The 15909-nt window shown below is 38.7% G+C and overlaps 1 protein-coding gene across 2 annotated transcripts in view; it reads left to right on the top strand.

Moving 5' to 3' along the window:
- The first annotated feature begins 1829 nt into the window (after positions 1-1829).
- ERCC6 (ERCC excision repair 6, chromatin remodeling factor) overlaps positions 1830-15909 on the top strand; it is a 44146-nt gene continuing 30066 nt past the window's right edge. Inside the window, exons 1-5 of one of the 2 annotated variants that reach the window (XM_021539296.2) lie at positions 1830-1956; positions 2723-3156; positions 5120-5240; positions 7176-7284; positions 8938-9664. In XM_021539296.2, the coding sequence (XP_021394971.2) occupies positions 2726-3156; positions 5120-5240; positions 7176-7284; positions 8938-9664 (1388 nt within the window). In that variant the 5' untranslated portion in view covers positions 1830-1956; positions 2723-2725. Of the gene's footprint in view, positions 1957-2571; positions 3157-5119; positions 5241-7175; positions 7285-8937; positions 9665-15909 lie in introns of those variants that run through there. The other variant, XM_021539287.2, reaches the window with a different exon arrangement.

Below are 15909 nucleotides of genomic sequence, written 5' to 3'. Positions count from 1 at the left end.
AATTAAATACTTCAGCAATATATAAACATACATGCATACATGCTATGTGAAAATACCAGAAGCCATATGTGTATGTAGCCAAAACCAGAACGGAACTTTTGGTTCATTAGAAATCAATTTTCTGTGTGAAAATGACTGAACTGAAAATATAACTTCAAGAAATTCTGTGTTATAATACGGATTTTGTATTTTTACAGCCTTTACAATAGACTGTTCCAGGCAATAGGTGAGGCTGGAAACAGAGGGAAATGACAGATCTCCCCTGCTTGGGTAAAACTGTGTGTCAAGGTTGAAAATTTTAAAAAAGGCATAGTGTTGCAAATGCACCAAGGATGGGCAACCACGGAACAAGCTTTAAAGGCCTATGGGATCTCTGTGCTCCGACTTTAATGGAGCCATGCAGCTTTTCAGCTGCTGGAGGATCTGGTTCAGCAGACTTCAGCTGAACAGCCTCCTGTGTGTGTCACACACGACCTGTGAGCCTCACCCAGTTTGCCCAGACTTGTACAATTCCCAGACTCTGTGGTGTTTCATGGACAGATGTCATTCATGAGCTACCAAAAGGAACTCCCACATTTTTACATCATGGTTTCAGAACGCTCACAGAAAGACCATTTTCAGTCCCATATATGCCCTTATATACAGAGCACAATAGGGATCTTTATCAGCCAGCTCTGCCAGGAATCCTTGGAGTCAAAGTCAGGATACAGCATAACTGCTTTGATGCAATAATATATCATGTTGGATTAAAGCCCTTCTTCTGATCTTAGTAGTGACCATCTCTGACATTAGTGATCTCTTAACACATAGAAGTCTGCTAACAGGTATAAAAATCTTCCATTTCCTCCTTTAGGAAAAAAGCAGCCTGTCACTTGAAAACTTCCCTCCTAGCTAATAATACAAAGCCCTTTTTTCTGCTTCCAGGAAAACTTATTTTTTGACTTTCAGTAATCAGTTTCTGGAAAACTGAGCCTACCCCTCCATGCTGTAGTTTAGTTTTGACAGCAGCTTGACATTGCTCTGTCCTTAAATAACCCTGGTTGTTGTCTTAGTCTGCTGAAAGACTTAGCACTTCACATTTTAAATTGTTTCTGCAGTTACAAAACACCATTCCTTCTACTTAGAACATGGCAATGAAGATTCAGAAGTTTCCTCATTGTAGTCATTAAATACTAAAGGATATTTGCAGTAATAGTGTATTTCAGAGCAAAGGAAACAAAGAGTTTATCAATATAGCATTGCTTTATTTGTATGATGACATCTCAGGTCTAGGTCTTTATAGGTATTAGAAAATGCATTTTATGTTTTCCCCAAGACTCAAAGCCATTTCAAGGCAGTAACAAACTAATGGAAAAGAAGCAATGTCAAGGACCTGAAACTGTTCAGAATAAAGCCGGGGAAAAAGCCATCAACATTTCTGAGAATTATTTATTAATATCTATGTGTTCTGCTATACATTTATCGTCTGACAGCTGGACCAAGGCTGCCAGCAAGTAAACCCAGCTCTGCTGCCCGAAGGAGGGGGAGCTGGATGCGGGAGAGTCACGACGCTAAATGGGGAGGCAGAAGGGGCAAACAGGCAGAGAGAGCGGCGGGACAGATTCGTGTCTGCCCCCGCCACCAGCCCATCCCCAGGGGGCCCGGACCGGGGCCGAGCCCTGAGGGGACGGGGCCGAGCCGCGCACGCGCAGTCCCGCCGCTGCGGAAGTGACGCGCGGCGCGGGCCCGCGCAGGCGCAGAGCCGGAGCCGTGCCGGGGCAGCAGCGCGGCCCGGCCCGGCCCGGCCCGGCGGTGCCGCTGTGCCGTGCCGAGCCGAGCCGAGCCGTGCCGAGCCGAGCCGAGCCGAGCCAAGCCGAGCCGAGCCGTGGGGCACAGCCCGGCGGAGCCGGAGCCCCGCGCTGCCCGCCCCAGCGGCAGCCCCGTCCCAGCGCAGCGCTCGCTCGCTCGCAGGCAGAGGTGGGTGCAGCGCCGCTCCTGCCCAGCACCGCTGGGTGCCGGCGGGCGGAGGCCCCGCGGTTCCGCGGAGGGCCGGCCGTGGTGTGGTGCCTGCTGTGTGAATGAATGCAGGGCCAGGCCCTGTGCGGGCTTGTTCCGAGCGGGGCGAGAAAACCGTGAGCTGGGACTGGGATCCATGGGCTGCCGCGCTCGGAGAGGTCGCTGAACTATACCAGCTCCAGGTTTGCCTTAGTATGGCAGTCCTGCATTAATTTCCTGAGAAATTAGGTGCTTTATGCTCCACTTTAAAGCTGAATTGTCAAACTAAAGCTTACGGCCTCCTACATCACTGGTGCTTTCAGTGGCAAGTCTTAACCTGTTTCTGAAAGTTGTATTTTTGGGGTTTGGGTATATTAAGTTGCATATGTTTTTGTTATGTCACAGTCTTCTGGAGCATGACCATTTACACACAAGACTGAGTTCACTGTCTGGCAAGGAAAGTAATTTTTACACGTTGTCTTATTTGTCTTCATATCAGTGTTTCCCAGGAGGGTTAAACATTATTGTCTCTGAGAGGGTTTGGCAATTTTTTGATTGTGGAGATTGATGTGAAGATGCCTCTGCAGGGCAGACTGATGGAGAAGTAGACTACCAGATGCTTTGAAACAATTTATTATAAATGTGCTTATTGGTTTGCTTACTTTTGGGGGGGGGCACAGTCTTCATAAGGAGCTTTGCGTGTGTGGATGTTCTTATGATAATGTCCTTCTTTGTTGCCTTTGAGCAGAGGATGACAACACACAAGAGCCACCTGCCCAACAGCATTCAAGAACAAGAGTCTGCCACTACTTCAAGCAGTGATTGCCTGCATAATGATGAGGACTTGGGAGCTGAACAGGAAAATGGCATTTGTGACAATGATATGGGTAATAGTATCGGAGTTCCCAGCTCTGACTGCCAGGCTTCCACTTCCATGGCTGTTCCTTTGGAGGTGCCCAGAAGAGGACATCCCCTTTTACAGATCAACAGGCAGCAGATTCAGTCTGTCTCATGTAGTGCACATGCTGCTGAGCTCAAAGATTTAGGAGTTGATGTCTATGACCAGGATGTGTTGGAGCAAGGAGTTCTTCAGCAAGTAGATAATGCAATTAATGAAGCGACTAAAGCAGCAAAAATAGCTAATGCATCAAAAGAGTATGAGTCAGTGCTGGAGGATTTAAGGTAAATTGTGTTTTTTCTTACTGTTTTTTTCTGCTACTGACAATCTAATGAGACTTGGTGTCTCATGTTTTTAAAATCTTAAAGAAAAAAATATGTTTTGCAAGTGCATGATCACACGTACTCTTTGGAGTTGCCTTTTAAAAATGAAGAAAATATTTTTCACATTAGACAATGCTTCATTGCTCTTATTTGAGTAATCTAGTCATGCATCAAAGCAGCAAGGTAGAGTGCACCTCCTTTTTGTGCTTTGTCTCCTACCTGACCAAGATACATCTGTTTTCTGGGCAGTTATTGAAAGTTACAGTCAGAAGTGTCACTTCCTCAATTCTGTATGTTTTGTGGGGTCGTCCACTTCGAGTTACATTCCTTCTGTAACATGGATGACTCCATGTCATGAATGTCCTACTACCAAAACAGCCTTATCACAAATGTTTTTGTAAGAAGTACTTAATGATACCTTAAAAGAACAAATGCTTAACTAACATTGATACTATTGATAGTAGAAGACTTTGAGGAATAGGACCCAGTAATCTTTCCAATTTGATCTCCCTTTCTGTTTCCTGTCTCATTGTGGAGTTACTGTGTGAACTATTGCAGGTAAATTATTCTACCTGTTTACATTTCACTGTATTGCATTAATGGTATTTTTTTTTAGTGCTCAAGAGTGCTGTAGGCCTCAATTATATGTACTTCATTAACTTTCCACCTTGGGTGTGGAGATGTGAAGTTAAATAAGTTTGCAGTACTGAAATCTAATTTTGAGTGTTGTGGAGCAGAAGAACATAATGAGTAAGGTGTTACTGAGAGAAATAATAGAGCAGCATAACCATTACAATTAGAGTATGTGATTATTGAAAGAGTGATGTGCAGCACTGTTAATTAGCTTATGTTTTCCCATTTTTCTTTCACAAGCATCCTCTGATTTTTTCTTATCCCTCTATTTTCACCTTTCACTCCAAGTCCTAAAACAAGATTTACATGATGGACTGCAAATGGTTTATGCAGATTTGCAGAATCTTGTCTGCATAAAATGTAATGTGAGAATCTGAAAGTTGACTTTTGAGAAAATTGACAGGTGTAGCTGCCTTTGAGCAGAGGAACTAAAAAAACTTAGACATGAGTAAAGGATGATGGAATTGCTTATTATCCTGTAGCACAGCAAATGTATGACTAGAGAAAAAATCAGGCAAGAAGTGGTTTTTAGCTGGCAGAGTTTGTGTTAGAAGCTGCACGATTCTATAATATACACACAAATTTAAGCAGAAAAAGGAGAATAAAATTGTTTGAAGTTAATCCAGTTGAAATTCCAAAGTCCTGTTAAAGTTTTGTTGAATTCATTTGCAAGGAAGAAGGAAGTGCCCAATCATCAAAAGCAACAAACCTAGGTTTGTTAATTCATATATCAGAATACTTCATAAGGATAGACAAATTAGAATCTCAGAGCATTATAAAAAAAGCCTTAATTCTTTGAAGTAGTCTGTCTAGTAAAATTGCATTTTTGTCTTGTAATCTACTTTTTGCATAAAAGATACAAAATACAGGTCTCCTTATATAATGGCATTAAAGCATTCAAACCGTTTTAGAAAATTAAAACATGGGCTCCCCCATTTAGATTTTTGGGTTGTTTTGTTTACCTTGAATAATAAAAATAACCACTCTTGCTTGTCATCATCAGACTTGTAACTTTTGAGTACTAAATACTACAGTGGTTGTTCAGTTTAAGTACTTCTGGAATTTTACTATTACCAACATTTAGTTTAAAAATACTTTATGATGTACAACTTCTTTAAGTGTTAGCATTTCCAGTGTTATTTAAATATATTATGCATATTAAGAACCTTACATTTAGAGATTTTTAAGCCTTACGTTAAGTCTCCTGGAATTTTTAAATTGTCAGAATTGAGAGTATGCTATTTTTCTTTCTAGAATTTACCAGTTCATTGCAATCTTATTATTTTTCCAGATCATGTACAACATCTCTGAGACATATAAATAAAATTATTGAGGAACTTTCACCTCAGGCTGCTGACAACAAAAATATTAACAGAAAACTAGATTCTGTAAAACGGCAAAAATATAACAAGGTAATTGGATTACAGTAATTTCTAATTAACACTACTTAGTTTGTACTTTGTCTTAAGGTTTGGCTTTTGTTATATAATTCTTAATTATATAGTTCAGAGTCAGTCTAGAATTGCTGTTCCTTTCCTTTAAAATGGTTTCATATAATTTAAAAATTTAAAGTGCTGATTTTTTTTTTTTTTTTAATTCTGTGTTTTGGAACAAGATACAAAGCTGAAGTTCCAGTCTTCCAGTTCAGAAGATCGATTTGGATTAATTTAATTAAAACCCTCATAGTAGTATTTGGAGAATTGACTAAGGCTTGTTAGGGCATGATTCAGTAGTTTAACTGGATCTCAGGTCTCATGGTTATTCCTTCCCTTGTTCTTGTCTTTCATTACCTGTATCTTGTCAGTACACATAGTTTCTCTCTGTGAGCCCCTTTATCTCATTGCTTTGTCAGAAACTGCTGCAGCTTTTTTCTGCCAGAGCAGAGAGTTAAGGGAGTTGTAAAACGATCCAGCTGGCATCAGGGTAATGTAGGCAATGGACCTTTACAGCTGTGAATAGGAAAGAGATTTGAGAAAAGAGGAACTTACTCAGGAACATAGCACTTTGATCAGCTTCTTGTCTGCTGGAAATTCACCCTAGTACTTTCTCTAATGACAAACCTGACTGTGAAACTTACTGTCCTTTGTCCTCAGAAGGCCATTCTTAGGTCATATGTCACTGACTCATTCACTTGTAGTTTTTTAACTTTGATAATTTCAGAAAACCCGGATAATACAGTGCTCATAATTTAGCCAATTAAGAAAGTGATGGGACAGTACAGAGCAGTGGCAAAGGGCTAGAAAAAAGTAGCTGGAGGTAGTAGGAAGAAATGCGTTAAACAAGACTTGCTGTTAAAGAATGATCACTATTGTGCATGTTTTCATACTGCTTGAAGAGATTTGCACACATGTACAGGGGAAGTTCAGACCTCCTTGCAAGTTGGTTGTTAACCATCTTTGAAGTGAAATAAAATCTCCTTTTGAAAATCACAAGCCACAAAAATGGTCCTAATAACCTGAATTTTGCAATGGATTTGATTTTTATTGAAGTATGTGCCTTTCTGGTTAAGGAAATACTTCCAAAGCATGGAGTTACAAATGTGAAGGTTACATTGCCTGTATCTTTGTTTTACTGGTTGGAATGTTTTGTTTCATAAAGGAAAGTTAGCAAAATCAAGGAATCATACCATCACAGTTAGATACCCTGTTGGGGATATTACAATCAGAAAAAAGGTATAACAGAAGAATTATTAGCTAAGAATGATTTTCATAGCAGTAATAAACTATATTTCTTACATAATCTGTAACATTGGTCTTTTGAAGTAATTTCACTTTTTATTTTTTGCTGCTAAATTAACCATGACCACTCCTGAACTAACCATGTACAAACACCTATCAGGATGTTGGGCTGATTTACAATTTCATTTCCTTTGTAACAAAACTCTCCAAAACTTCTGGGATGATGAATAAATCTTAGTAAATCTTATAGCTGTTATTTGTGGCTTGGTAGTCATTATCCCAGTCCTGCAGTCATTAATAAATCTCATGGTATTCTCTGTGCATCTCAGCAGTCTGCTTTGATGGGCTTCCTTCACTAGAATCAATACATAAAATGGCCTTAAGAAATTTACATAAAAATGCAGTGTGCACATGAATTTTATATGTGTAAACCTGATACTAGTATACACATATGGTAAGATAATCATCACCCAAAATTGTGTCTCCTGTGGGTTGAAGCCCTACAGTATTATGGTGACACTTTTTTTGCACTTTTTTTTTCTCAAGTGTGATACTGTAAGTATTTAAATACGAGATTCTGGTTGAAAATACTGCAGATAAATTGATTTCAGTATTGTTTAAAAGGTTAGCAGATTAAGAATTAAGTTACTTATATAATTCTCATTGAAGGAGCAACAGCTGAAGAAGATAAAAGCAAAACAAAAACGTCTCCAAGGAATACTTGGTTTAACAGACTTTGCAGATGAAGCAAATGAGTTTGAATATGAGAAAGATGAAGGTATGTATAGGAAAAGGCTGAAAGTTCTGTTCTACTTTGATGTAATGCCTTTTTCTTTTTTGTTTGAAGCTATTTTGTAAGATTTTTGCCAGTAAGGAAATAAATTTCGGTGGTTGGCTTTCAAAGATACTTAAGAACACTTGCTCTGTACACCTGCAGATTTGCGAATCTTGGCATATTCATATGGGAAGTTTTAAAAAATGGATGTTAATCCATGTTCAGCTGTGTGGGGATGGCTGAGGCACATTAGAGTATTGGGCTTAATAAATTGGAAATCCTAACATTTTTTTCACAGCTAATTTGATAAAGATGACTAACATCATGACTGAATTACATTTTATATGCTGGATGCTATCAATCAGCATTAACAAAATTGGTTTTTCTTACTGTTGGGAAGTATCACTAGAAATGAAGGGGGGAGTGCTTCTTCTTTTCAGGCTGCAGTGTGATTTTTAAAATGAAAAGTAAGTTTTCTTCCAGAATATATGTATATGTTGCCTCAGTGTTTTACTAGGTGTTATTTCTCTCTGCAAACTAAGCTTGGCCACAGTCAATAACTTGCAGTATTCTGCAGGGCAAGTTTGGGTCCCATTGGTGTCTAGACATCACCTTTGGGTTATATTGATATTTGCAGTGATGGAAAAACTCTTTATGCTGTTTGACCCTTGCACGTGTTGCTGCAGTAGAATCCCATCTTGCACATCTCATGCTTCTCTCCTTATTCAACAATGCTTAAAGGAGTCAAAGCCTCAGTTAACTTTTCTCAGTAGAAAAGCATCCTAAATCCTGTTTTCTTTGGAGGGCTCATGCAGCAAAACTCAGGCACCCAGTGTGTTGAAATGTAGCTAAAAAGTGAGTGGAGCCCAACAGAAGAAATGGAGCAGTTCCAGTCGGAAGGGGTGGAGATGGAGGGGTTTTCATGCCTGGTGCACTGTCGTTACTCATTAAACATATGATACAAACAATGCTTTAAAATGGGGCATTTAAACTGTGCTGGTAATCCTCACAGCCTTATGTTGAAATTCTCAATCCCAGTAAGAGATTTCAGGGCAGAGTTCCCCTTCAGCTTCCTGAATTCAAGAGCTTTTCTTTCTCTTTGGTTTCAAACACCAGTTACCATTTGTGTATAGTAAGTGCACCTAAAAGTGCTCTTTCATGGCAGAGTGCTGTGCAGCTAATCTGACTTTAAAAGTCATCATCTTCATATTAGTATTGTAGGCTAGGAAGACAGGTTTTGGGTTTTTTGGTTTTCTTATTCGTTGTTTTTTCGTTGGGTTTTTTTGAAGCGTATGGTAGGACAATCTGTGTTTTGTGGGATTTTTGTCTGTTGTAGTGTGGTAATCAAAATGTCAAATTTCAAGCTTTTGAGTAGGACTGAAAAATCAATAATAAAATTGAAATGGGCAGTGTTGCTGCAGATGGGAACACAGTGGTTTCTTGTTCTGAACGTGGTGAAATGCTGACAATTGACAATGTAGGTGGTACATTAGATTTCACGTATCATTGGGAATTGTAATTTTATGGTACTTCTTGCTGCTGTGTGTTGTTTCAGAGGTATTTGCATTTTGATAGTATGTGTAACACCCTTGTTGCTGTGTTTTAGCTACACAGAAGGTGTTAAAGGCATGCTGTATGTTCTGACTTTTGTTGTAGAACCTGGTCCATCATCCCTTGGCAGTATGCTTATGCCTGCTCAGGAAACAGAGTGGGCAGAGCTCATCCGAACTGGTCAGATGACTCCATTTGGAACTAAAATACCTCAGAAGCCAGAGAAGAAGGCACGACAGTTAAGGCTAAATGAAGCATCTGATTTTGAGAAGTACTTAGCAGACCAGGCTAAATTGTCATCTGAAAGAAAGAAGTTATCCCGTCACAAAGGAGTGAAGAAGAAGGCGCAAGCCAAAAGTGTTCAGCCTGTGGCTCCTGCAGCTGCCACAAAGGAAAAAAGTGGTAAGGCCCTCTCAAAAACAGATAAGCGTTTAAAAAAACACTTGAGAGATCTTCAGAAGCATGCCCTTCAGATTCATTCAAAGGCCAGGATTCCAAAGGAACAGAAATATCTTGAGGCCAAGAAGTGCAGGCATGAACAAGAGGATGATAGTGGGGAGTCTGAGTATGTACCTGATGAGGAGGTCTTTGATCCAGAGGCAGCAGAAGAGGAAGAAGAACAGGCATCTTCGCTTGCTGAGAATGATTCTGATTATGAACTGAAGAGTTTATCAAGAAAAAGAAAACATTTGGTGAATAAGGGTTTTAAGGAAGCTGAAAATGATGATGACTTTGTTCCAAGCTCTGAGGAAGAAGAGCATACACCAGGGAATCACAAAGTGAGACGATGGAGAGATGATGGAGATGTGGACTATTATAAACAGAGACTAAGGTTAGTCCTAGACATTTTTATTAATAATAATAAAAAATTAGTATGTTGAACATGCAAATGACAATAACTGTAATAAACTGCTAGGGAGTGTGTTGAAGTAAGGGAAGTGAGGTAGTCAGAAGGATCATAGATAATCTTCCAGAAGAGTTCAAATGTGGAGTTTAATTACAAGAACTTAGCTGTTGAATTTTTCTTGTTATAGGTCCTTATTTGTGAATCACCTGTGCTAATCTGTGGTTTATGAAATTTGTATAATCTATGTGTTGGTGATCACAGGCATGTTGTCTCTTTTCTACTATAAGCGTTGAGCTTCATAAACTTCAGCTTGTTGGTGGCATGTGTACTTCTAATTAGATACTTTTATTGAATATCCTTCAGGTAGTTACACAGTCCTCTAGAAAATCATGGAACTTGAAAACAGCTTCTTTAGAGTGAAGAGCATGTATTAGGACAGTCAGTGAAGGGTGATTGATGTAGTGATAAAGCCAGCATAGGAACTTGATTAATGCTTGGGAAGCTCAAATTTTACACTTTTGTGGAAATATAAAATCTTATGGATTTAAATGGTGCTGTGTCAGAGAAGGAATCAAGAAGAGGTATAAACACCACCATCTCTCCTATGGTGAGAGACTGGGTTGCTGCAGAGGAAGAGGTATCTTCTGGTAGCAGAAGTGCTCTCAGTTGTAGAAAATCTCATGTAGGAAGATCCCAACTTCACTTTCACATCCCAGGTTACAAAGGCAGATTAGGAACTGATATAGGCAATAGGTTTGCAAATCCAGGCTGTTGCTTTTCAAAAGTAAGGCATAGTTTATTGCTCTTGAATAGAAATTTTGGCAAGAGGTCAAAAAAAATATTTTCTCTTGAATTCATTAACAAATCTAATTGTTCTTAATCAGTAAAATATTTACTGGTTTATTGAATAAAACTGTATTCTTCACATTTAAAGTAGACAAATATTAAATCATTTTTAATTCAGTGTTTTCATCAAGAGTAATTTATTTTGATTGAAAGTTTTAATATGACTCACAGTTTAAATTCATTCAAAAAGGTTTTTTAATAACGTTAAGATTGTGACAATTTATCCTTAGCAAAGTCATATCATAGACTACATTTCTTTTGGTTACTGAAGTTACAATAAAAGCTTAAATGAATTTTAGAAATATCAATAACTGTAATTGCTACCAAAACACTACATCTCTTAAAAATTTCATAGCTACAGTTATTGTGGCTGTTAAGCTGCAGCTGTCCACATTGATGTTTTTATGCTGACACCCCCAGGTAATCTTCATTATGGGAAATGCCATGAGAAAATAAAATGTAGTGAATTAAGAAACATATTAAGAATGCTATAGAAATGCTGTCATTTGCTTACATTTATATCTTGTTTCATGTCAGTTTTACTTTTGAATGCGAACGAATGGGTGAGATTATGGTATATTTTACCCGTGAGAGAGGCAGAGGAAAATCCTTCAGGATTACTTTATTCTTCTGAACATCTAGTCTTGTGCTTGGCAATGAATTCAGTCCTATACTCTTAGAGACTGAAAATGAGTTTCTTTAACATTAAAACTTTTCGGAGATGGGACTTCAAGAGATTGGTCTGTGTCAAGGGGAAACTACACTGATGTTGTTAAAGCAGGATAATTAGCTAACTGCATGACTGCAGAGCATCTCTAGAACAAGAGACTGTTGTCAGAATAGGAGCTGCTGTCGGTAGGAAATGTCAGGCAGGAGAGCAGCCTGTCCTTCTAAAGGCTGCTTTCAGAGGTTGGCCTGGTCACTCAAAGCAAGGTGTGAGCAATGAAACATGAAAAAGTAAAATTTAGCTACTCAGAATCAGCTTAAGCTATCAGGAATTTCAGGTGTTTTCCCTTGTGTGGGTCTTGCCTTTCTCTCATTACTGTTACTGGAGCCCTGTTGTTGTGTAGACATGCAGATGAAAAAAATCTTCTGTTCTGAAAGGTCAATGCCTAAGGTGAATTCATAGCTTGCTAGAATAGTGAACAGTACCAGGGAACATCAGGGTTATGGAGAGTGAGGTAAATAGGATACTGTCATGCACCTATAGGTAATTCAAATAGTCACTGAAAATTAGTGTATTGTTGTTCCCAGCTATCCATACTGGCTGAACCCAAAGGCTTAGGTAGTCAGTCTCTAGGATGGTACTGGAGTGTCTCAGAGACTTGATCCCCATCAATAGGTATATTACTAGTGCCTGTGTCATACTCAACAGTGGCCATCTTCATCTAGAAATGTTCAAAATTGGAGCTGGTGGGATCAAAACCTGTTCCCCCCCTGCCTAGTGGAATGCTCAGATGTCATGGTTTAGCCCCAGCCAGCAGCCAGGCCCCACTCAGCCACTCACTCACTCCTGCACCAGGGGAGAATCAGAAGGGTAAAAGCTGGAAAACTCCTGGGCTGAGATAAAGACAGCTTAGTAGGGAAGGCAAAAGCCCCAAACACAGGCAAAGCAAACCAAGGAATTATTTCAGTACTTCCCATGGGCAGGCAGGTGTTCAGCCATCCCCAGGAGAGCAGGGCCCCATCTTAGATAAGTAACTTGGGAAGACAAACTCCATCACTACAAACATCCCCCACTTATCTCCTCCTTGTTCCCCCACTTTGTGTACTGAGCACGATGGCATCTGCTCTGGAATAGCCCTTGGGTCAGTTGGGGTCCCCTGTCCTGGCTGTGTCTCCCCCCAGCCTCCTGGCCAGGGTGGCAGCACGAAAAGGCCTTGGCTCTGTGTGAGCCCTGCTCAACAATAACATCAACAGCAGCACAAATGTGTGTGCAGCACAAATCCAAAACAGCCCCACACCAGCCACTGTAAAGAAAATAGACTTGCTTCATCCAAAACCAGCGTGTCAGTTTAATGGCACAGTCAGTTTATTTGAAGACTATGAAAAGGATGAAAATGAACCTGTTTTTCAGCTTCTTTTACCAAGAAGCACAAAACAATAGTAACCTTGAATGCCTATTAAATGTGTAGTAAATAAAACTTTTTTTTTTCTAAACAAAAAAAACTACTTTTTTATTTGTATTAAACTTTGAGGATATGAAAACCCCAAAGTATCAAGATTTTGTTTATATTACTTAAAATTTTCCTTTACATATATTAAAATGCCAAGCACAAGTATAAAGTAATTTTTTTCTGCTTATATGTAGTTAATACATTGCATTATTGACATCAGGATGGTGTTAGTATAAGGTAATAGCTTGGAGTCATAATAAACCTTAGCAGTCTTAAGTACATTCTTCCCATACCAGGTGTCAGTATGTATCTGCCTGCTGCTTCAAGGAAGGAATTACAAGTTATATTATGGGAGATCAGTGCTGTATCTATGTTTTCTTGTGTATTCTGTATAGCTTCTTAAGTACAGTGTTTGACTTCTATTGCTGTCAAGTACACAAAGGCAAGGCTCAGAAAGCTGCTTCTTTTCTTGTCTCTCAAGTGATATCCAGACAGTTGAGTAGCAGGAAGTTTTGACTGTCAGTACACAAAGCAGTTGATTCAGAAATAAAAAAATTGTGTTAAATTAAATTGGTTTTCATGGATCAGTTTTCATGTGCTAGCTTTCTTTGATATATCTGAGTTACTAAATCTCTCTGTGTTTCAAAGTGATAAGTTAAAAAAGGATTAAATACTATCTTGCCTGAAAGATACTTTCTAAAAGCATCCTTACTGCTCTTTAAAGTGACAAAGACAGGACACAAATGAAGACAGATTTTCTCTCACTCACTGGGTACACCTTTCATTCTAAACTCAAGTGTGTAATTGTCTACATCAGTCTTCATTTACTTATGGAGGCTTGTGGTACTAACTGTATGTATTTCATCTGTTAGGACATACCAATTAAATCCACCCATATAGACCATAAAAAGTTAGATCAAAAAAGCAATACTGAATGCGTCAGTTTAGCAAATTAGAATAATCTGTAAGGGATTCTTAGCTATATAAAATATAAAACATATTGTTGTTATTGTGCTTCACAAATGCAAACTATATTAAATACTCAGCTTGGTTCCTGACTGCATTTTTAAAAAAAAAAAAGTCAAATTGTGCTCATTACTGTTTTGGATGCAGAATTTCTTTCTAGGGTATTGCAATAAGTGTGAAATGGGCTTAGTATCTGAATACATTCTTATATTAAGAAGAAATTTAATTGTATGATATATGGCTTTCATACTTTACTTTCAGGGATAAAATTATATTTATGTCAGTGACAATGGACAATATAAGACAGATTTCTCAAAGGTCATGCTTCTGTTTTAAAGAGACTTCGGTAATACAGTAAAACCTTTATTTTCTGATTGTTTAGGCATACTAATGACATTTAACTGATGTGTGTAAGGAATATATTGACCAAATGAGCAGTAAGTTACTGCGTATTTAAGTCAAAGATGATGACCACTATTTCTCCCTCCAAAGTCTGACTTCCAGGGAAAGGTACAAGACCAGATTAGCCAACAGACTGACCTGGCCTTGGAAATAGTGTTTGTTCTCCTGTGACTTCAGGCATTTGAATATTTACACTTTTCTAAATAAAATAATGACATTTCAGTGTAGAATATCTTAATGGTGTGTGTTACATTAAGTTCACAGCCTTTCAGAAACTGAATAGCTTCTTCAAATTTTCAAAGTTGTTTGTGATAGCAAGTTGCTTCTATTTCTTTAAACTGATAATTGATGGCTGAAAACCTCTAGACTTTGGGAAGAGATGTTACTGTACCTCAGTAAAGTAACAGAGCATGTAAAAAGGAAATGGTTTTTAGGAAAATTAAGTACAGGGTTTATTAGTTCAAGTTCAAATTCTGTATATTTTCCATGTATAAGTTTAGGTGAAATCCCAATATAGGTCACACTTCTTGAAGAAAATGTTCTAGCTATATGGAGGTGAAATGTCTAAATTCCTGGACAGCTTCGAGTTAAGCTTGGAGTTTCCTCTTGGTTGTTTCTGGATCACTTTTCCCAATGCACACTAGAGGGCAATCTGCTCCTTCCCAGGGGAGGCTGCCACTCCTGTGCTGTCTGCTGGTTATTCTGTTGGAGTACAAAATTAATGGCAAATTCTTGTACAAATTATTGCTCTGCTTGGATTTAGCATGGATTGGTTACCTACATGTCTCTTTAGAAGTTTTGTAATCTGTAGTTGTTTTGATTTTAGTGTGGTAAGTAGGAGTTTCCTTCCTCGGTTTGAGTCCTGTCATAGCCCAGTCAGATGAAGTAATTAAGTTGTAGCATGTCTCAGTTCCAGCAGTGATGCAGTCTGAAGCAATGGCTATCATCATTTGTCGATTTTAATTTTTTGTTTTGGAACTCAGAAAAGTAAGACCCTCTGTGCCTGATAGCATAACATTGCAGTACTGCAGAAATGTAAAGGCATTCTTATGCTATGACTCTGGAATGTATCATGTAATGAAATAAGAAGAATCCTATATAAGCATTAGCAAATAATCAGTTTTAAACAGCAAACTGAAGACTGTCTTTGTTCATCTAGTTTTTTTCCCTTTATATGCTCTTTTTTCCCTCCATCATTATTTTTGCTTCTGAAGATAACTTAAGAGATAAAAATATGCTTCAGTGAAACTGGCTCTCTAAACCTGATCAGTATTGTGTTGTCTTAGTTTTTCAGTGCTTTCATTCTTGGCAGTGATTGTAACTTGTGTGTATTTGGAGATTGTGGTGTTTATTTTGAGTTAATAGAGCAATACCAAGTTTGTGACGAGTTCCATAAAGTAAGACTTAAAGTATTTTCTCAATAGGTACTGCTGAAAAGTCCATCTAGAAACCTCAAGCAATCAGCTTTCTTTCATGAGAAAGAGTGTATGATTGTATTGCTTGGATGTGAAGTGTTGAACTTCTTCCCTGCTCTCTTGTTTCTAATACAAGTGTTCTTAAACAAAATTGTCAGATATGCAGAGACCATTAAGTCAACATTTGCTTGTGCACTGCATTCAGAACAGCAGCTTATGGGTGTTTTTAATCTGGGGTGTGCCTTGCCAGTTTCTGTAGGGTTTTTGTCAGTTTGTCCACCACATTCAGTGTGCCTGCCGTAAATGGCACTTTCAGGAGAGAGAATTCCAGCAAACACCAGTGAAGTGCTGTTGGTTGAGTAGTACATAGCCAGCTAGAGTACACTTTACCATTAGAGGCAGGTGGGTTTGGGTCACTGAAACACAAGTTCATCATTTCATGGGAATGTTGAAGATTTCTCAGCAGAGGGGGAATGATGGGACA

The sequence above is a fragment of the Lonchura striata genome, chromosome 7 (genome assembly GCF_046129695.1).
Source record: "Lonchura striata isolate bLonStr1 chromosome 7, bLonStr1.mat, whole genome shotgun sequence".
Lineage (NCBI taxonomy): Eukaryota > Metazoa > Chordata > Aves > Passeriformes > Estrildidae > Lonchura > Lonchura striata.
Note: the sequence above shows the minus strand (reverse complement) of the source record. Positions and strands in the feature narration are given on the sequence as shown.